General features: G+C 47.8%; 1 protein-coding gene across 8 annotated transcripts in view; it reads right to left on the bottom strand.

The window, feature by feature from the left end:
• MAP3K13 (mitogen-activated protein kinase kinase kinase 13) overlaps positions 1–12,953 on the bottom strand; it is a 156,544-nt gene that overhangs the window by 20,938 nt on the left and 122,653 nt on the right. For 6 of the 8 annotated variants that reach the window (XM_065556176.1, XM_005308647.5, XM_005308646.5 and 3 more), the window contains one exon: positions 4,660–9,906. The exons of the other annotated variants lie outside the window; for them this stretch is intronic. In XM_065556176.1, coding sequence (XP_065412248.1) covers positions 9,805–9,906 — 102 coding nt within the window. In that variant the 3' untranslated portion in view covers positions 4,660–9,804. Of the gene's footprint in view, positions 1–4,659; positions 9,907–12,953 lie in introns of those variants that run through there. 8 annotated transcript variants of the gene reach the window in all.

Below are 12,953 nucleotides of genomic sequence, written 5' to 3'. Positions count from 1 at the left end.
TTTTGAAGAGATGGGAACTATTATGGGAAGCAGATGAAATTATGGGCTGGAGAATATTGCATTACAGGCAGTTGAAGCCATGCTCCCAATCATCCCTGTGCAGCTTATTTTGGCCCCATGAGGCATTGGAAATACTTCTCAAACCACTCTGCAGTGGGTGGTGGCGAGTTGCACAGAAGGATACCTACCCATGGTGCACTGCACTCTGTATTGCTACAAGCACTCCCTGTGAGGACATGGCCCTTGCCGACAGGAGAGTAGTGTAGACATGGCCTAGATTCTTTTTGTGTAGCTTCCCTTTTTAAAGTTAAATGCTACTGTGGTGGGATACTTTGGTATTTCCCCCTACAAGAAGGTTAAATGTAGTTACATTATGGTTGCTATTACCAAGCAGTTCAGCTGTACGCATTCCAGGACTATCTGCTCCCCCAAGTAGTCATACAGTAAGCAGGCTCAGAGGTTACCTTAGAGCATGCCTACCCAATTGGACCCTGCACGAAACCTAGCCACTGGTGGTGCCAGTGCACCCGTCCCCCCAACACACAGTGTGTACACAGAAAGTTGAAGAGCCCATGCCTGGGCTGGGGAAGAGCTGTGTTCTGTTTCCTCTGCCTGAGAGGAGCAGGGACATGAACCCAGCTGAATGCCCTAACCATTGGGCTGTGGGGCACTCTGGGGCATGTCTCGCTCTCTCACCTCTTGAAGCTGTTCCACTTTACATAACAGACTGAACTATTCACTGGGCCCGAGCGAGAGAAAATCACTAAAGCTAGTAGTCAGGGCATCACCTGGGATGCGGGCGAGCGAGTTCAAGGCCGTGTTCTGCTGACTATAAATACATATACAGAGGGGAAGAGCTGCAACAGGAGAGACTGAGCCCTGCCACCAAACGCACACTGGTAACGTGGGAGATGGGTTCAAATTCCATCTGCTCTCAGGTCAAGGGGGAATGGGAGTCTCAGTCTCCCATGTCCTGGGTGAGTGCTAGACCCCCACCGCTAGTGGTAGAAGAGGCACTAGTACCCCCCCCCCCTTTTTTATTTTGGCAAGAAAGAACTGCCCTGGCTCAGGTCCCTGACGCCAGGAACATTCATGGCTGAGATTCCTGAGTGGAGATAGGCATCTCCCCCGGCAGAGCCCAGTTCCCTTTGAGGGCAGAGCTTAGACCACACACGTCACCTTGGCATTACCTCATGGCTGGCTCAGTGTGCTGCCCTCTGAGAGTCCCAGTCTTAGGTACCTGTTTCGCTCCATGTCTTGTACAAGGAACCCTGGCACCTAACTCGGGGCTGCAGATTCCATGAGGCAGCAGGGCACCTGCAGGTTAGGCGTTGCAATGCTGAAACTAAGTCCCCTTTGTGGATCTGGCACAGGGTGTTCTCTATGGCCCACTGGTACACCTCCGTGTGGTCATGGCTGGGGATTAGCTCTGCCAGTCTGATGCTCTTTCTGTGGGTGCTCACTATGTCTCTTGGGACTCTCCAGTTCCCTCTTCATGGCTTGGCCCTCTGGACAGGTAACTGTAATTTTCCCCTCCCAGGGGGGTTTGTGTACCAAGGTCTCTGTACCAGGCAATCTTCCAATTCACTGCCCATCAATGGTGCCACTTCCTCAGTGGCTGGTAGGGGAACCTGAGCCCACCTTTTACTCCTGGTTCCAACTTAGGGACCTTATAAACAGTGGCTAAGGTCTGCACTGTCCCACACCTTGCTACTGTTGTCCTGGACTGCCTCCTACATTGCCTCTAGCAGGCTCCTTCTCCACCTTCCTCCGGGCCAGCTCCATGCTCTCCATAGCCTCAGAGAGAGTGACTGCAGACCTCCACTCTGCAGCCCCTTTCTGCCCTCTGCTACCGGGCTTTATACCAGCCCTGTCTAAGTGAGCTTCATCATTTAATTAATTCTCATTGTTCCCTAGCTCCTCCTCCAGGTGCAGCCAAAGTGCTTAATTGGCTTAAGTAGCCACCATAACCCCTTCAGAGGCTGGTGTAGGGTAAACACCCCATCATGCCAGCCTTTCCTCTTGTTTGAGTAAATTTAGTGTGGTTGAAAAGTGCTGGGGGAATGGTCCTGCAGCCCAGCACTTCATGCTGCCTCATGCTCCAACATTTTAAGTCCCTCTAGAACATTACCAGAAAGCAGGCTTAAGGTAATGTGATGTAAGCTCCCACCTCAGGCCTGATCAGACCCCCTTCCAAGTTATATAAAAGTGGAGCTGGTGTTTCACAGATGCTAGGGGAACTGTTACTACAAGCCTGTGAGAGGGTGAAGGACTGTACGTGAAACTCCTTGAGGCCCTGTCAACTTAAGGAACCTGACAACAGTCACAGCATCCTGCCATTGGGCACCCTAGATGGTGTCAGTGATCCCATAAATAGCCCCTGCGGACAGCAGTTGTGACAGCATATCATCAGGTGCGTTAAAGTGAGTTATTAATAATATGCCATGATGCCCATGTACCTAGGGCCAGACACCTCTTCATAGAAAACAGATTCAACTAGAGAGTTCTCCTGTATCTTATGTGCTTGTTTGCCAGATGATGACGAGGCTTCTTGCTTGGGAAAAAGGGTGGACAGACTCCCAAGCATTTCCTGAACCAGGGCTCTAATGAATAGCTCCTTGAGCACTGTACCATCGCAGCTGAGGTTAGATAAGACACTGGCTAATAATGCAGGAGGGCAAGCATGGGAGGCCTTGGGCCTGGCCTTGTCTGTCTCCTTTTACAAATGAAGTTTTTTCTGATTTCTCCTTTTCTCATGGGAGGTGGGGGCAGCTGGGCAGACACCCAGCACCATGCCTGCTGTCTAGCACACGCGGAGAACCAAGTTGCACTTGCTTTAAAAAGTATGTGTGGTACCAAGCTGTGGCTGCTTTCAGACACGCACCCTTGCTCCTAGGTTCTGAGCTCTCACATAGTGTCCTTTCCAAATCTGTATTTGGTAGCTTATCTAGTTATTTTAGTTTCCTGACATGTGATGTCAAGCAGTCTTCACAGAGGCAATTGTGCTTTCTCCTGGTGCGTGAGCTGTTGAGATGTGACAGGTCCCTGTCAAGGAGGGAGCAAGACTGACCTGAGACAAAGAAAGAGGGTGCAGCTTTCATTTGTTTCACCGCAGCACTGAGCTCATCCCCAGACAGAGGAGGGTAGTGAAAGCCTTGGAAGTGGGTGACGTGGAGCTTGGTCGGCTCGCACCTTGCAAGGGGAGAGCACTGTAAAGAAATGGGTGCTCTGCTGCTCTCCCTGGAGGTTCCTGGGAGCAGCCCTGTGGCTTCAGTGCACTGTCTCCCCTGCCTACAATTGCGGCGAGCTGCCAGCGCCACCCCCAGGGAAGGGAAACTGAGCTGGAGGGTGTTTGGAAGGCAGCTTGGTTACGTTAGGCTAAATCAGACAGCGTTAGCAGGAATCCAGGGCTTGTGTTTGGGAACTGGAGCTTCCTGCTTGGAGAGAAGTGGCTAAGAAGGGACGAGCAGGGAGAAGGGCCCAAGCTCTTCTTGTTACACTGAGTCGCTGCAAGGCTTCAGCTAAGTTAGCTCTCTGCTGGAAAGCTCTGCCCACCGCCCTCCAAGGCAGAGACGTACCCACCTTGCAGGGAGCAGCCTTCATTTGTTCAAGTCCTTGAGCCCAATTCTGCTCAGTTACATCTGCATGAATCCAGCGTAATGGCCTGTCTCAGCACCTGCGGAACTGACTGCACAGCTGGCCTGGAGGGGCTTGTTACCCACGTGGTGTAGGTAGATTTCCAGAAGGGCTGACTCGTAGTCTCCTTTGCCCCAGGGTTGTTTGTCCCTGCAGCATAAATAACAGGTGCAAAGCCAAGTATTTGCTCCTGAAGCTCCTGAGCACAGGACTCTTGTTCCATCACTCAGCTAGGAGCCAGGACTCTCACCTACCAAGCAGGGTTTGAGCCTGTGGTGTGCATGTCTGTCTGTGCAATCTGGCTGACATGATGTGGACTGTGCCACAACCAGACCTGACATGTTTGCTAGGTCATCATCCATGGCTTGTGAACATAATATGTGGCGGTAACGGCTGAGCCATCTGAAAAAAGGATGCATGGGACCCTAAGGGGCTGGAGTCCAGCTCTCCTTTCTGATTGCAAGGCTGTTTGCTTTCATGACTGGACAGGTACTGTTTTCTGAATGGAGACTTGGGGAGGGGAAATTTTTTTCAAAGTACAAAGCAGAACAGTTGGCAGGGGAGGGTTTTGGTGGGAGAAACTCTACTCTGGATAGAAAGAGGGTGCCCCCCACTCCTGACTTGACTGGAGGGAGGACAGTGGGTAAGCCCAGTGGGAGGGCTCATGGGGAGGCAGAACCAAGACTACGTGGGGGGGGGGGGGGGGGAGGGGGAAGAATGGTGCTTGAGGTGCAGGTGATGGTGGAGCCAGGATCTGTCAGCTGATGAAAAACAGCACTTCTATAAAAATACAGTGCTCATGGCCATGCTCCCGTGGCTGGGAGTGTACACACAGACAAGCCCCACCAGTCCTGGCTGGAGAGTCAGGGAGTCTGGTCAGAACCAGCACAGCTGGAGTCAGAAACACAGCTCACTTCAAAGACACTTTAACTGATCAGCCATTTTCTGTTAGTTCAACAACTTCTAGTATAAATTCTTCAGACACGACACACCACCCAGACACCAGGCCGAGCCTGGGATGTATTGAAGTACACTGGCTTTTTATTCCATGCATTTGTTTGCTTTGACACTCATTCTTGTTCCCATCACTGTACACTGTTCAGTACAGAAATCAAGTTTGTATCAGGAAGCCACAGCGCAAGGAGGAGAGAAAGGGAGATGTGAGACACTGGGAAGGGCTGAGATGAAATGGTCACTTTTAACACACAGTGGGAAAAACAACATTAACCATAAACGCCAGAAGCCAGGCTGGTGTTGAGGAGCTGTCAGAAGCCATGCTGGGTGAGGAATGGGCAGTGAGCCCACAACTCACCCTTCTCCTGGGAGGAAGAGTTTATAGGGAAGAAAAGAAAATGAAGTAGCCTGTCTACTCACGGGGCTGTTCTCTGGGCATTTCGAGCCTGCCCTTGCCCAGGCTGAATGGCACTGTTACTAGTGCTTCCACCTGCAGCTCACCCTTTGTAATCCCCTAGTGCAAACTCTGCACTCAAGCCAGACAGCGGCACCTGCGCTCAGCTCCACCCGTGTAAATCCACAGTAAGTCAACATGCTTCGGTGAGGTTACACTGGGCTTACAGCCTTGGCCTCTAGTTCTCACCTTCCTAAGAGCTACAGTCTAACCAGTGAATGAAGTCTAGACTTTGCAATACAATGGACACATTCCTTTGCAGACGTTACAGAACTATTGCCTGGAAATACAAAACCTGGCCTGCTCCTTCCTACCTTGGCACATCAGACTGCACCAACACTGGCACAGGTGCATGGATTTTATTCATGTCACAGGTCAGATTATGATCCTTACTACAGTATTCCTCAGGCTACCTTGTTCCTTGAATACTTTCATAAACTCAACCCCCGTTCAGAAATATGGTACCTAGCACTCCTCAGGAGCGCCAGCACCTGTAGCCTTAGGACTTTTATCCTACTCCTATACCTTGGTTTGGTTTTCACCCTCTGCACACTATTTATAAAAGCTCCCAGTGCTGTGGAATCAGACATACAGCGATGTGTGAGGCCCTGCCCTTATGGAGGGACAGTGGCGATGGGATGTGCTATCAGTTATAGCAGCACTTTTTGAGAGTGACAAAGCCAGCACTCCAAAACAAACCCCTGAACGCCCTGCAGCAACCTATGCTGGATAAGACATGGTTTACAGAGCAAACTATTTCACTGATGTTTCAAGGAGTTTTTAAAAACAGCTCAGGCTGTTGCTCCATCCCTTGGCTTGGAAAGGCAGCCTGCCTGAGTGACATAAATCCAAGTGTGCAGCACCCTGGGCAAGGGGAGCCCAGAAATGATCATAGTTCAAGGCTGGATAGGACCATTAGGTCATCTAGTCTGACGGGGACTAAATAATAGGTTGGAAACTTCCACAAGTAATAGTTGTTCTATGTGCTATAGTGTGGCATGTTTGAGGCCCGATATCTCGGGACAGAAGCAAGAACTGAAATATCCAGATCCCAGGGCTTCACAGTTTCTGATGACAAGATCTTGGACCTTAAAATTGCTTCTGACCTACACCTGACCGCTGCCTGCTTTGATCCTTGGCCCAGTAAAACTGGGGGTGATTGGCTCTGGTAGGTTTTTCCTTTTTAAGTACCTGTTGTTTCAGGGTGTGTAGAGGTTTGGAACGTTAGAGGGAAGCTGCCATGAGTGTGTGTGGAATGTAGGCCAGGGGCTCCAGTGCCAGGACATCCTCACATGCATGGTATACTCTTGGCTGGGAAAAGTGCACATGCCTTCAATTAAGGGCAGATGCAAAACTAGACCATGTTGAACCTTCTGGGATGGAGACAAGCACAGGTGCACTCAGGGGCTGCCTGAGCTATTGCACAGTGCACACCAAGATCCAGTCATGACCCAGGAGAGCCCGGCACCTCATACAGCATAGCTGCTGTCCGCATGCTACCAGTGTACAAGGAGCAAAAACACTAGAAGGAGTCCTGAGGGAGGCACTAACTGTTGGCAGGATTTCAGATACCTGCCAGCAGGTAATGGGGGAAGTGCCTCTGAGTATGAACAGGGGCAGCAGACCAATGCTAGGGCAGAGAGTGCTCACACCAAAGGGGATGATTTTGTACTGCCTCTCCATGAGAGTGAGGAGTGATTGTGACAGACAGTGGAGCTGAGCAATGTGGTTGAAGGCAAGGCCATGAAGAAGCCTAAAGAGGCGTACAGTACAGAAAGCAGGCAGGGCCACAAAACTCACATGCTTCCCAGTATATGTTAGCAGGTGCTACTGTAAGTCTAAGAACTTTCAGAGAACTTCCTCATGTCACTCACCAGGGGCTACCACTATCTCTGCGTGCTGGCAAAACAACTCCTGTGGGCACCAGGGAATCCTTCATGCCTTCTCAGGCAGGGTCTGATTGATATGGAGTCGAAGCACCTAACTCAGGGCTCTGGCAGTCTACAGCATGAGGTCGGACGGTCCCTTCTTGCCTATGCTCTACGGCTGCCTTGGGAAATGAGCGCTCTCTTAAGAAAACACTTGACATCTCAGGTGAGCAGGGCTGGCTTGGCACATGGGTGCCCTCTCTGCACATCACAGTCCAGATCACCCTTAGCAGCACAGCCTCTGCTGGAGCTTAAAGCTCTCTGCAGGGCCAGGCATCAGCATTCCATTTTGGGGTGAACCTCCCCATCCCTGGCACACTGAATTTGGTCCCCCCTGCATTTGTGGTGGTCAATCTGGCCCCTGCCTTCAATTTCTACAGGGTGGCTGTTGGTCCTCTCTCCTCCTTTATCTAGCTGTTTTATGCGAGCATTTGGGACCTCCTCTGTAGCACTACCACTAGAACTGATGCCCTGCTCTGTACTAGCAGCCCAGAATGCTTATCCAGAGAAGCTCGCTCAAAACTTTTTGCTTATTTCTCACTATAAAGCACTCGCTCCTGTCCAACCCTTTCCCCTCACTCCATCTGCCTCCCCCCCAACCCCCCAACACTCACACCCTGCTGTCCCTCCGTTAATCAGGAGCAAACCCAAACTGCACAGTTTCACCCGTGTGGAAGATCTCTAAAGCCCATGAAACTGAGTACCTCCTCCTTCGCCTTGCAGGCCAGCCCAGACTGACACAGCCTCCAGAATGACTGTGTTCTGCATGACACCAGCAGAGGTCACAGCAGGGGAGCAAATACCGACAGCCCCTGAAACCAGCTCTGCTCCCATCCTTCTATGATGCACAAGAAGGAAATAACATCACATGAAGAGAGAACAATTGTGCTAGCAGTAAAGCCAACCTTCTGATCTACAGAAAAGTTAATAAATAAAATAATGTAATAACTTAAGATCTACATGTAGTCCAGCTACAAAAATTTTAAAATATGGAATAATTTAACTCATACAATACTGCTCTTTGTATAAGCAAAACATTTTCCTTCATTCTTGCCACTAGGCTATAAATTATCAAGGCTACGTTCAAATCAACATTTTAACATAAAATGTAAACAAAAAAAGCAACAGAAGAACCTGCCTACAGTCCATTCCTGCCGGTCATCTGAGGCTCATGCATGGCTTCTATAAGAGGGCTGATTTCCCCAGGACACACTGCTCTATCCATGCTAGCCAGACCATGAGGAAGAGAAGCTGCCTTTCCCAGGTCTCTTGAGGCAGAGCTGAAATTGTTCCAGAGGGAAAATAACTGAGAAACGGACTAAAATCTTTGTTCTGTGTGTCAGTTAAAAGGAGCCGTTTGTTTCTGAATGGAAGGCCCAGTGAGGCCCCTGGGAGTGCTAGGCTGGTCACTCAAATGTCAGTGCCTCTGCCTTTCAGATACCCCACAATGCATCAGTTTCTCCTCCAGGCTGGAATTTACAGAAGTGGGATACACTCTTTGAGGTCCCCCACATAAAACACCCACAACCAAAATCAAGTGCTCTCTCCTCTCCCACCCACCCCTTAGGTAACTGAATCCAAATTTTGCTTTCTGTTTTACACCAAGCCTGACATGAAGGGCAGGCAGCTGTTAATGCTTCCAAAACCAAATCATTAATAAACAGAAGAAAGGGAGGGTTGATACTGTTGTCCAGGCCAATGTATTTCCTGGTTTGCTCCCAATACACAGCTGTCTCCCTTGGCGCTGGCCAGTTGTGTGATGTTATGATAGGTGAGAGGTTGCCGCTGAAGGTTCAGTACAGGTGTCTCCGGTTTCTTCCCCAGACTAGTTCTCAGGCTTTGCAGAATGTGCTTTCCATGCTTCTTGTGTTTCCAGCACTGATTTGATTTTTTTTTTTTTTAATCGAAGGAAACAAATGGGCGAATGGGAAGTAAAGAGAGGAAGTAAACTGTGGGAAAATGGCACTCTGCAGCTGAAAGATCTTTCTCTGCTCAGCTGGAAATTCACACTGTTTTGTCTGCCATAGTGAAGATGATTGGTGATGGTAAAAAGTGCTGTTATACCAAGTCTTGAGAGAGAATGAGGTTAGAATACATCTGCAGGATCTCACAACAAAATGCTGATTAAAAAATAAACCAAAACCCCATAAATTAACCCCCATTATCACATTCCTGGGGGAATGTATTGATTCAGAAGACCCTGGATGTAAGCACCTTGGTACCAAATTTCTCCAGGAACATGTCCACTTTCTGATTAAAAGTGACCCAGCTGGTTATACTGAATGCCATTTGTTCATAGGTTACCTTTTAGCAAGGTTTCTCTTATGCTTCTTCATTTGATAAAACTGATTGGTTTGTTTCTCTTTATCTATTCTCCAACATTTAGGGCCATGAGGCCTGGTCCCTTGGGAGAGCAGCAGTAGATTCTGATGTGTCCATCATGCTATTTATGTAAGACTCACAAGGATGTGTCTCTCATTTGCTTGCTTTCTTAACTTTTTTGCAACAAACTATTGTCTCTCTTGATATATAGTCCACTCTTTACAGTAAAAAGTGTTAAAATGTAAAAAAAAAAATAAAAATAAATATCAATGTTACAGTAGCTAGATTATTCAATAAAATACATCCCTGCCATTCTTGATTGAAATGCTCAGTGAGAATTAATTTCATTTGGACATTTTTCCAGAGATTCAAGTTATTGCAGATCATTTCTGGGATGGGAAGGAGAATCAGTTTCTCTTCCTGTCAAAGTATGAGGGGGTGGGGGAAATGAAGGGAGTCTTGGGGAATCCAAATGCCAGTATCAGGAGGGCTTTCGTGGGGAATTTGTCATTACCAAGTAGCAGAACTGCAGGGCTTATTGGTCCTGACGGTTGCATCAGAACACTCCCCCTCGGAAGAGTCACAATCCGATTCTCCAAACTGTGCCTGGTTCTGCAAGGCAAAAGGACAGGGAAACTCTTTTAGTGATTTCCTTGCACTGCAGAGTGACTGCACTGGCAGGATCAGCAGCTGATTGGTGGAGGAGCAGGAGATAGGGAAAGGTCCCCATCAGTGAGTCTATCACTTCCTGTCTTCTGGCAGCCAGCAGGGGGCATTGCGGATCCACGGAAGGTCACCTTTGATCCCCAACACATAGCCACAGAAACCTGCTGGCTAGAGTGTGTAACTGGTGGAACAGGGAAAGGGAAAGCAAGGACCTTCCCCCACACACATGCCCACTGTCCTACTTACATAGAACTGGAAGGGGAGCAGCAGATAGGCCTATCTAATGCAAAATTCCTAAAACCATAGAAGTTAGGGGAAGAGGGAAGGCAGAGTAAGAAAGATGGGAGAACACAGGCACACAGGAAATGCCATATCTAGTCAGACCAATATCCTGTCTCCAACAGTGAACACACCAGTTGCTTTAGCGGAAGGTGCAAGAAACCCCCTAGTGGAGAATGGGGAATAACTTGCCCTAGAGGAAGTTATTCAAACTCCTTAGGCTGCCGTATGACCAAAATAGGAGGGTTTATATTAGGGCTGTCAATTAATCACAGTTAACAGCCGTGATTAACTCAAAAAAATTAATCACGATTAATCGCAGTTTTAATCACACTGTTAAACAATAGAATACCAATTGAAATTTATTAAATATTTTGGATGTTTTTCTACCTTTTCATGTATATTGTATTCCGTGTTGTAATTGAAATCAAAGTGTACAGTGACTCCTCACTTAAAGTCATCCCGATTAACGTTGTTACGTTGCTGATCAATTAGAGAACATGCTCGTTGAAAGTTGCGCAATGCTCCCTTATAACGTCATTTGGCAGCCGCCCACTTTGTCCACTGTTTGCAAAAAGAGCAGCCCGTTGTAGCTAGCTGGTGGGGGCTTGGAACCAGGGTGGACCGGCAGTCCTCCATCAGCTCCCTGTTCCCCTAAGTTCCCTGTGCAGCAGCCACCCAGCAGGCTATCAATTGCCAGCAGTTCAGCTGTTCCTTCCCCCACTGCCATGTGCTGCTCCTGCCCTCTGCCTTGGAGCTGCTCCCCAGAGCTTCCTGCTTGCTGTACTGGGGGAGGGGGAGAAGTGGGGGGCTAATGTCAGGGTGTCCCCCTCCCCCTGCTCCTGCACCCCACTTACACCATCTTCCATAGAGCAGGGAGGACACACAAGAGGCTCAGGATGGAGGGAGCTTCCTGGAAGCATCTGCCCTCTCAGCTTGCTGATCTACTTAACAAGGCAATGTATTTAGAATGGGGTCAGCATACTTAAAGGGGCAATGCGCATCTCTCTCCCCCCCACACACGGTATGTCTCTCTGTCTCTGCCTGCCATGCTGTCTCCCCTCCTTCCATTCGTGCCTCCCTGTAGAGTGTGAGTTAACCCTTGAGGGCTCAGCCAATTGCTAGTTCATCATTTAGCAGTGAGGCATTCCCTGGGAAATATCCCACCCTCTGACTTCACCACCTCAACCAAGCTTCACAATCATATGAAAGGGGTCACCAGTACAAAAGTGAGAACCACTGCTTTAACTCAGCTGGCACATAAACAGCTTGTGACGCTGGATACAACACTGCCATGAGAGCGCCTGTTCTCACTTTCAGGTTACACACACACACACAGATAGAGAGAGAGATATAATATAGTCTTTTGTCTGGTGAAAAACATTTCCCTGGAACCTAACCCCCCCATTTACTTTAATTCTTATGGGGAAATTGGATTCAATTAACATTGTTTCACTTAAAGTGGCATTTTTCAGGAACATAACTACAATGTTAAGTGAGGAGTTACTGTATATTATTTTTGATTACAAATATTTGCACTGTAAAAATTATAAACAAAAGAAATGGTATTTTTCAATTCACCTCATACAAGTACTGTAGCGCAATCTCTTTGTCGTCAAAGTGAAACTTACAAATGTAGATTTTTTTTTTAACATAACTGCACTCAAAAACAAAACAATGTAAAACTTCAGAGCCTAAAAGTCCACTCAGTCCTACTTCTTGTTCAGCCAATTGCTAAGAAAAACAAGTTTGTTTACATTTACAGGGGATAATGCTGCCCTCTTTTTATTTACAAAGTCATCAGAAAGGGAGAACAGGTATTTGCATGGCACTTTTGTAGCCGGCATTGCAAGGTATTTACGTGCCAGATATGCTAAACATTTGTATGCCCCTTCATGCTTCAGCCACCATTCCATAGGACATGCTTCCATGCTGATGACACTCGTTAAAAAAAATAATTTGTTAATTAAATTTGTTCCTTGGGGAAGAATTGTATGTATCCTGCTGTTTTACCTGCATTCTGCCATATATTTCATGTTATAGCAGTCTCGGATGATGACCCAGCACATATTGTTCATTTTAAGAAAACTTTCACTGCAAATTTGACAAAACGTAAAGAAGGTACCAATGTGAGATTTCTAAAGATAGCTACAGAACTCAAACCAAGGTTTAAGAATCTGAAGTGCCTTCCAAAATCTGAGAGAGAAGAGGTATGGAGGCCGCTTTCAGAAGTCTTAAAAGAGCAACCCTCCAATGCAGAAACTACAGAACCCGAACCACCAAAAAAGAAAATCAACCTTCTGCTGGTGGCATCTGACTCAGATAATGAAAATTAACAAGCGTCTGTCAACACACCTTTGGACTGTTATCGAGCAAAACTCATCATCAGCATGGACGCATGTCCCCTGGGATGGTAACTGAATCATGAAGGGACATATGAATCTTTAGCCTGGGGGTTCTTAAACTGGGGGTCAGGACTCCTCAGAGGGTCGTGAGGTTATTACATAGGGGGGTCAAGAGCGGTCAGCTTCCACCCCAAGCCCCGCTTTGCCTCCAGCATTTATAATGTTGTTAAATATATAAAAAAATGTTTTTAATTTATAAGGGGCTCACACTCAGAGGCTTGCTATATGAAAGGGGTCACCAGTACAAAAGTGAGAACCACTGCTTTAACTCAGCTGGCACATAAACAGCTTGTGACGCTGGATACAACA

Source organism: Chrysemys picta, chromosome 9, assembly GCF_011386835.1.
Source record: "Chrysemys picta bellii isolate R12L10 chromosome 9, ASM1138683v2, whole genome shotgun sequence".
NCBI lineage: Eukaryota > Metazoa > Chordata > Testudines > Emydidae > Chrysemys > Chrysemys picta.
The sequence above is the reverse complement of the archived record's forward strand: the minus strand, read 5'-3'. Positions and strand labels throughout refer to the sequence as shown.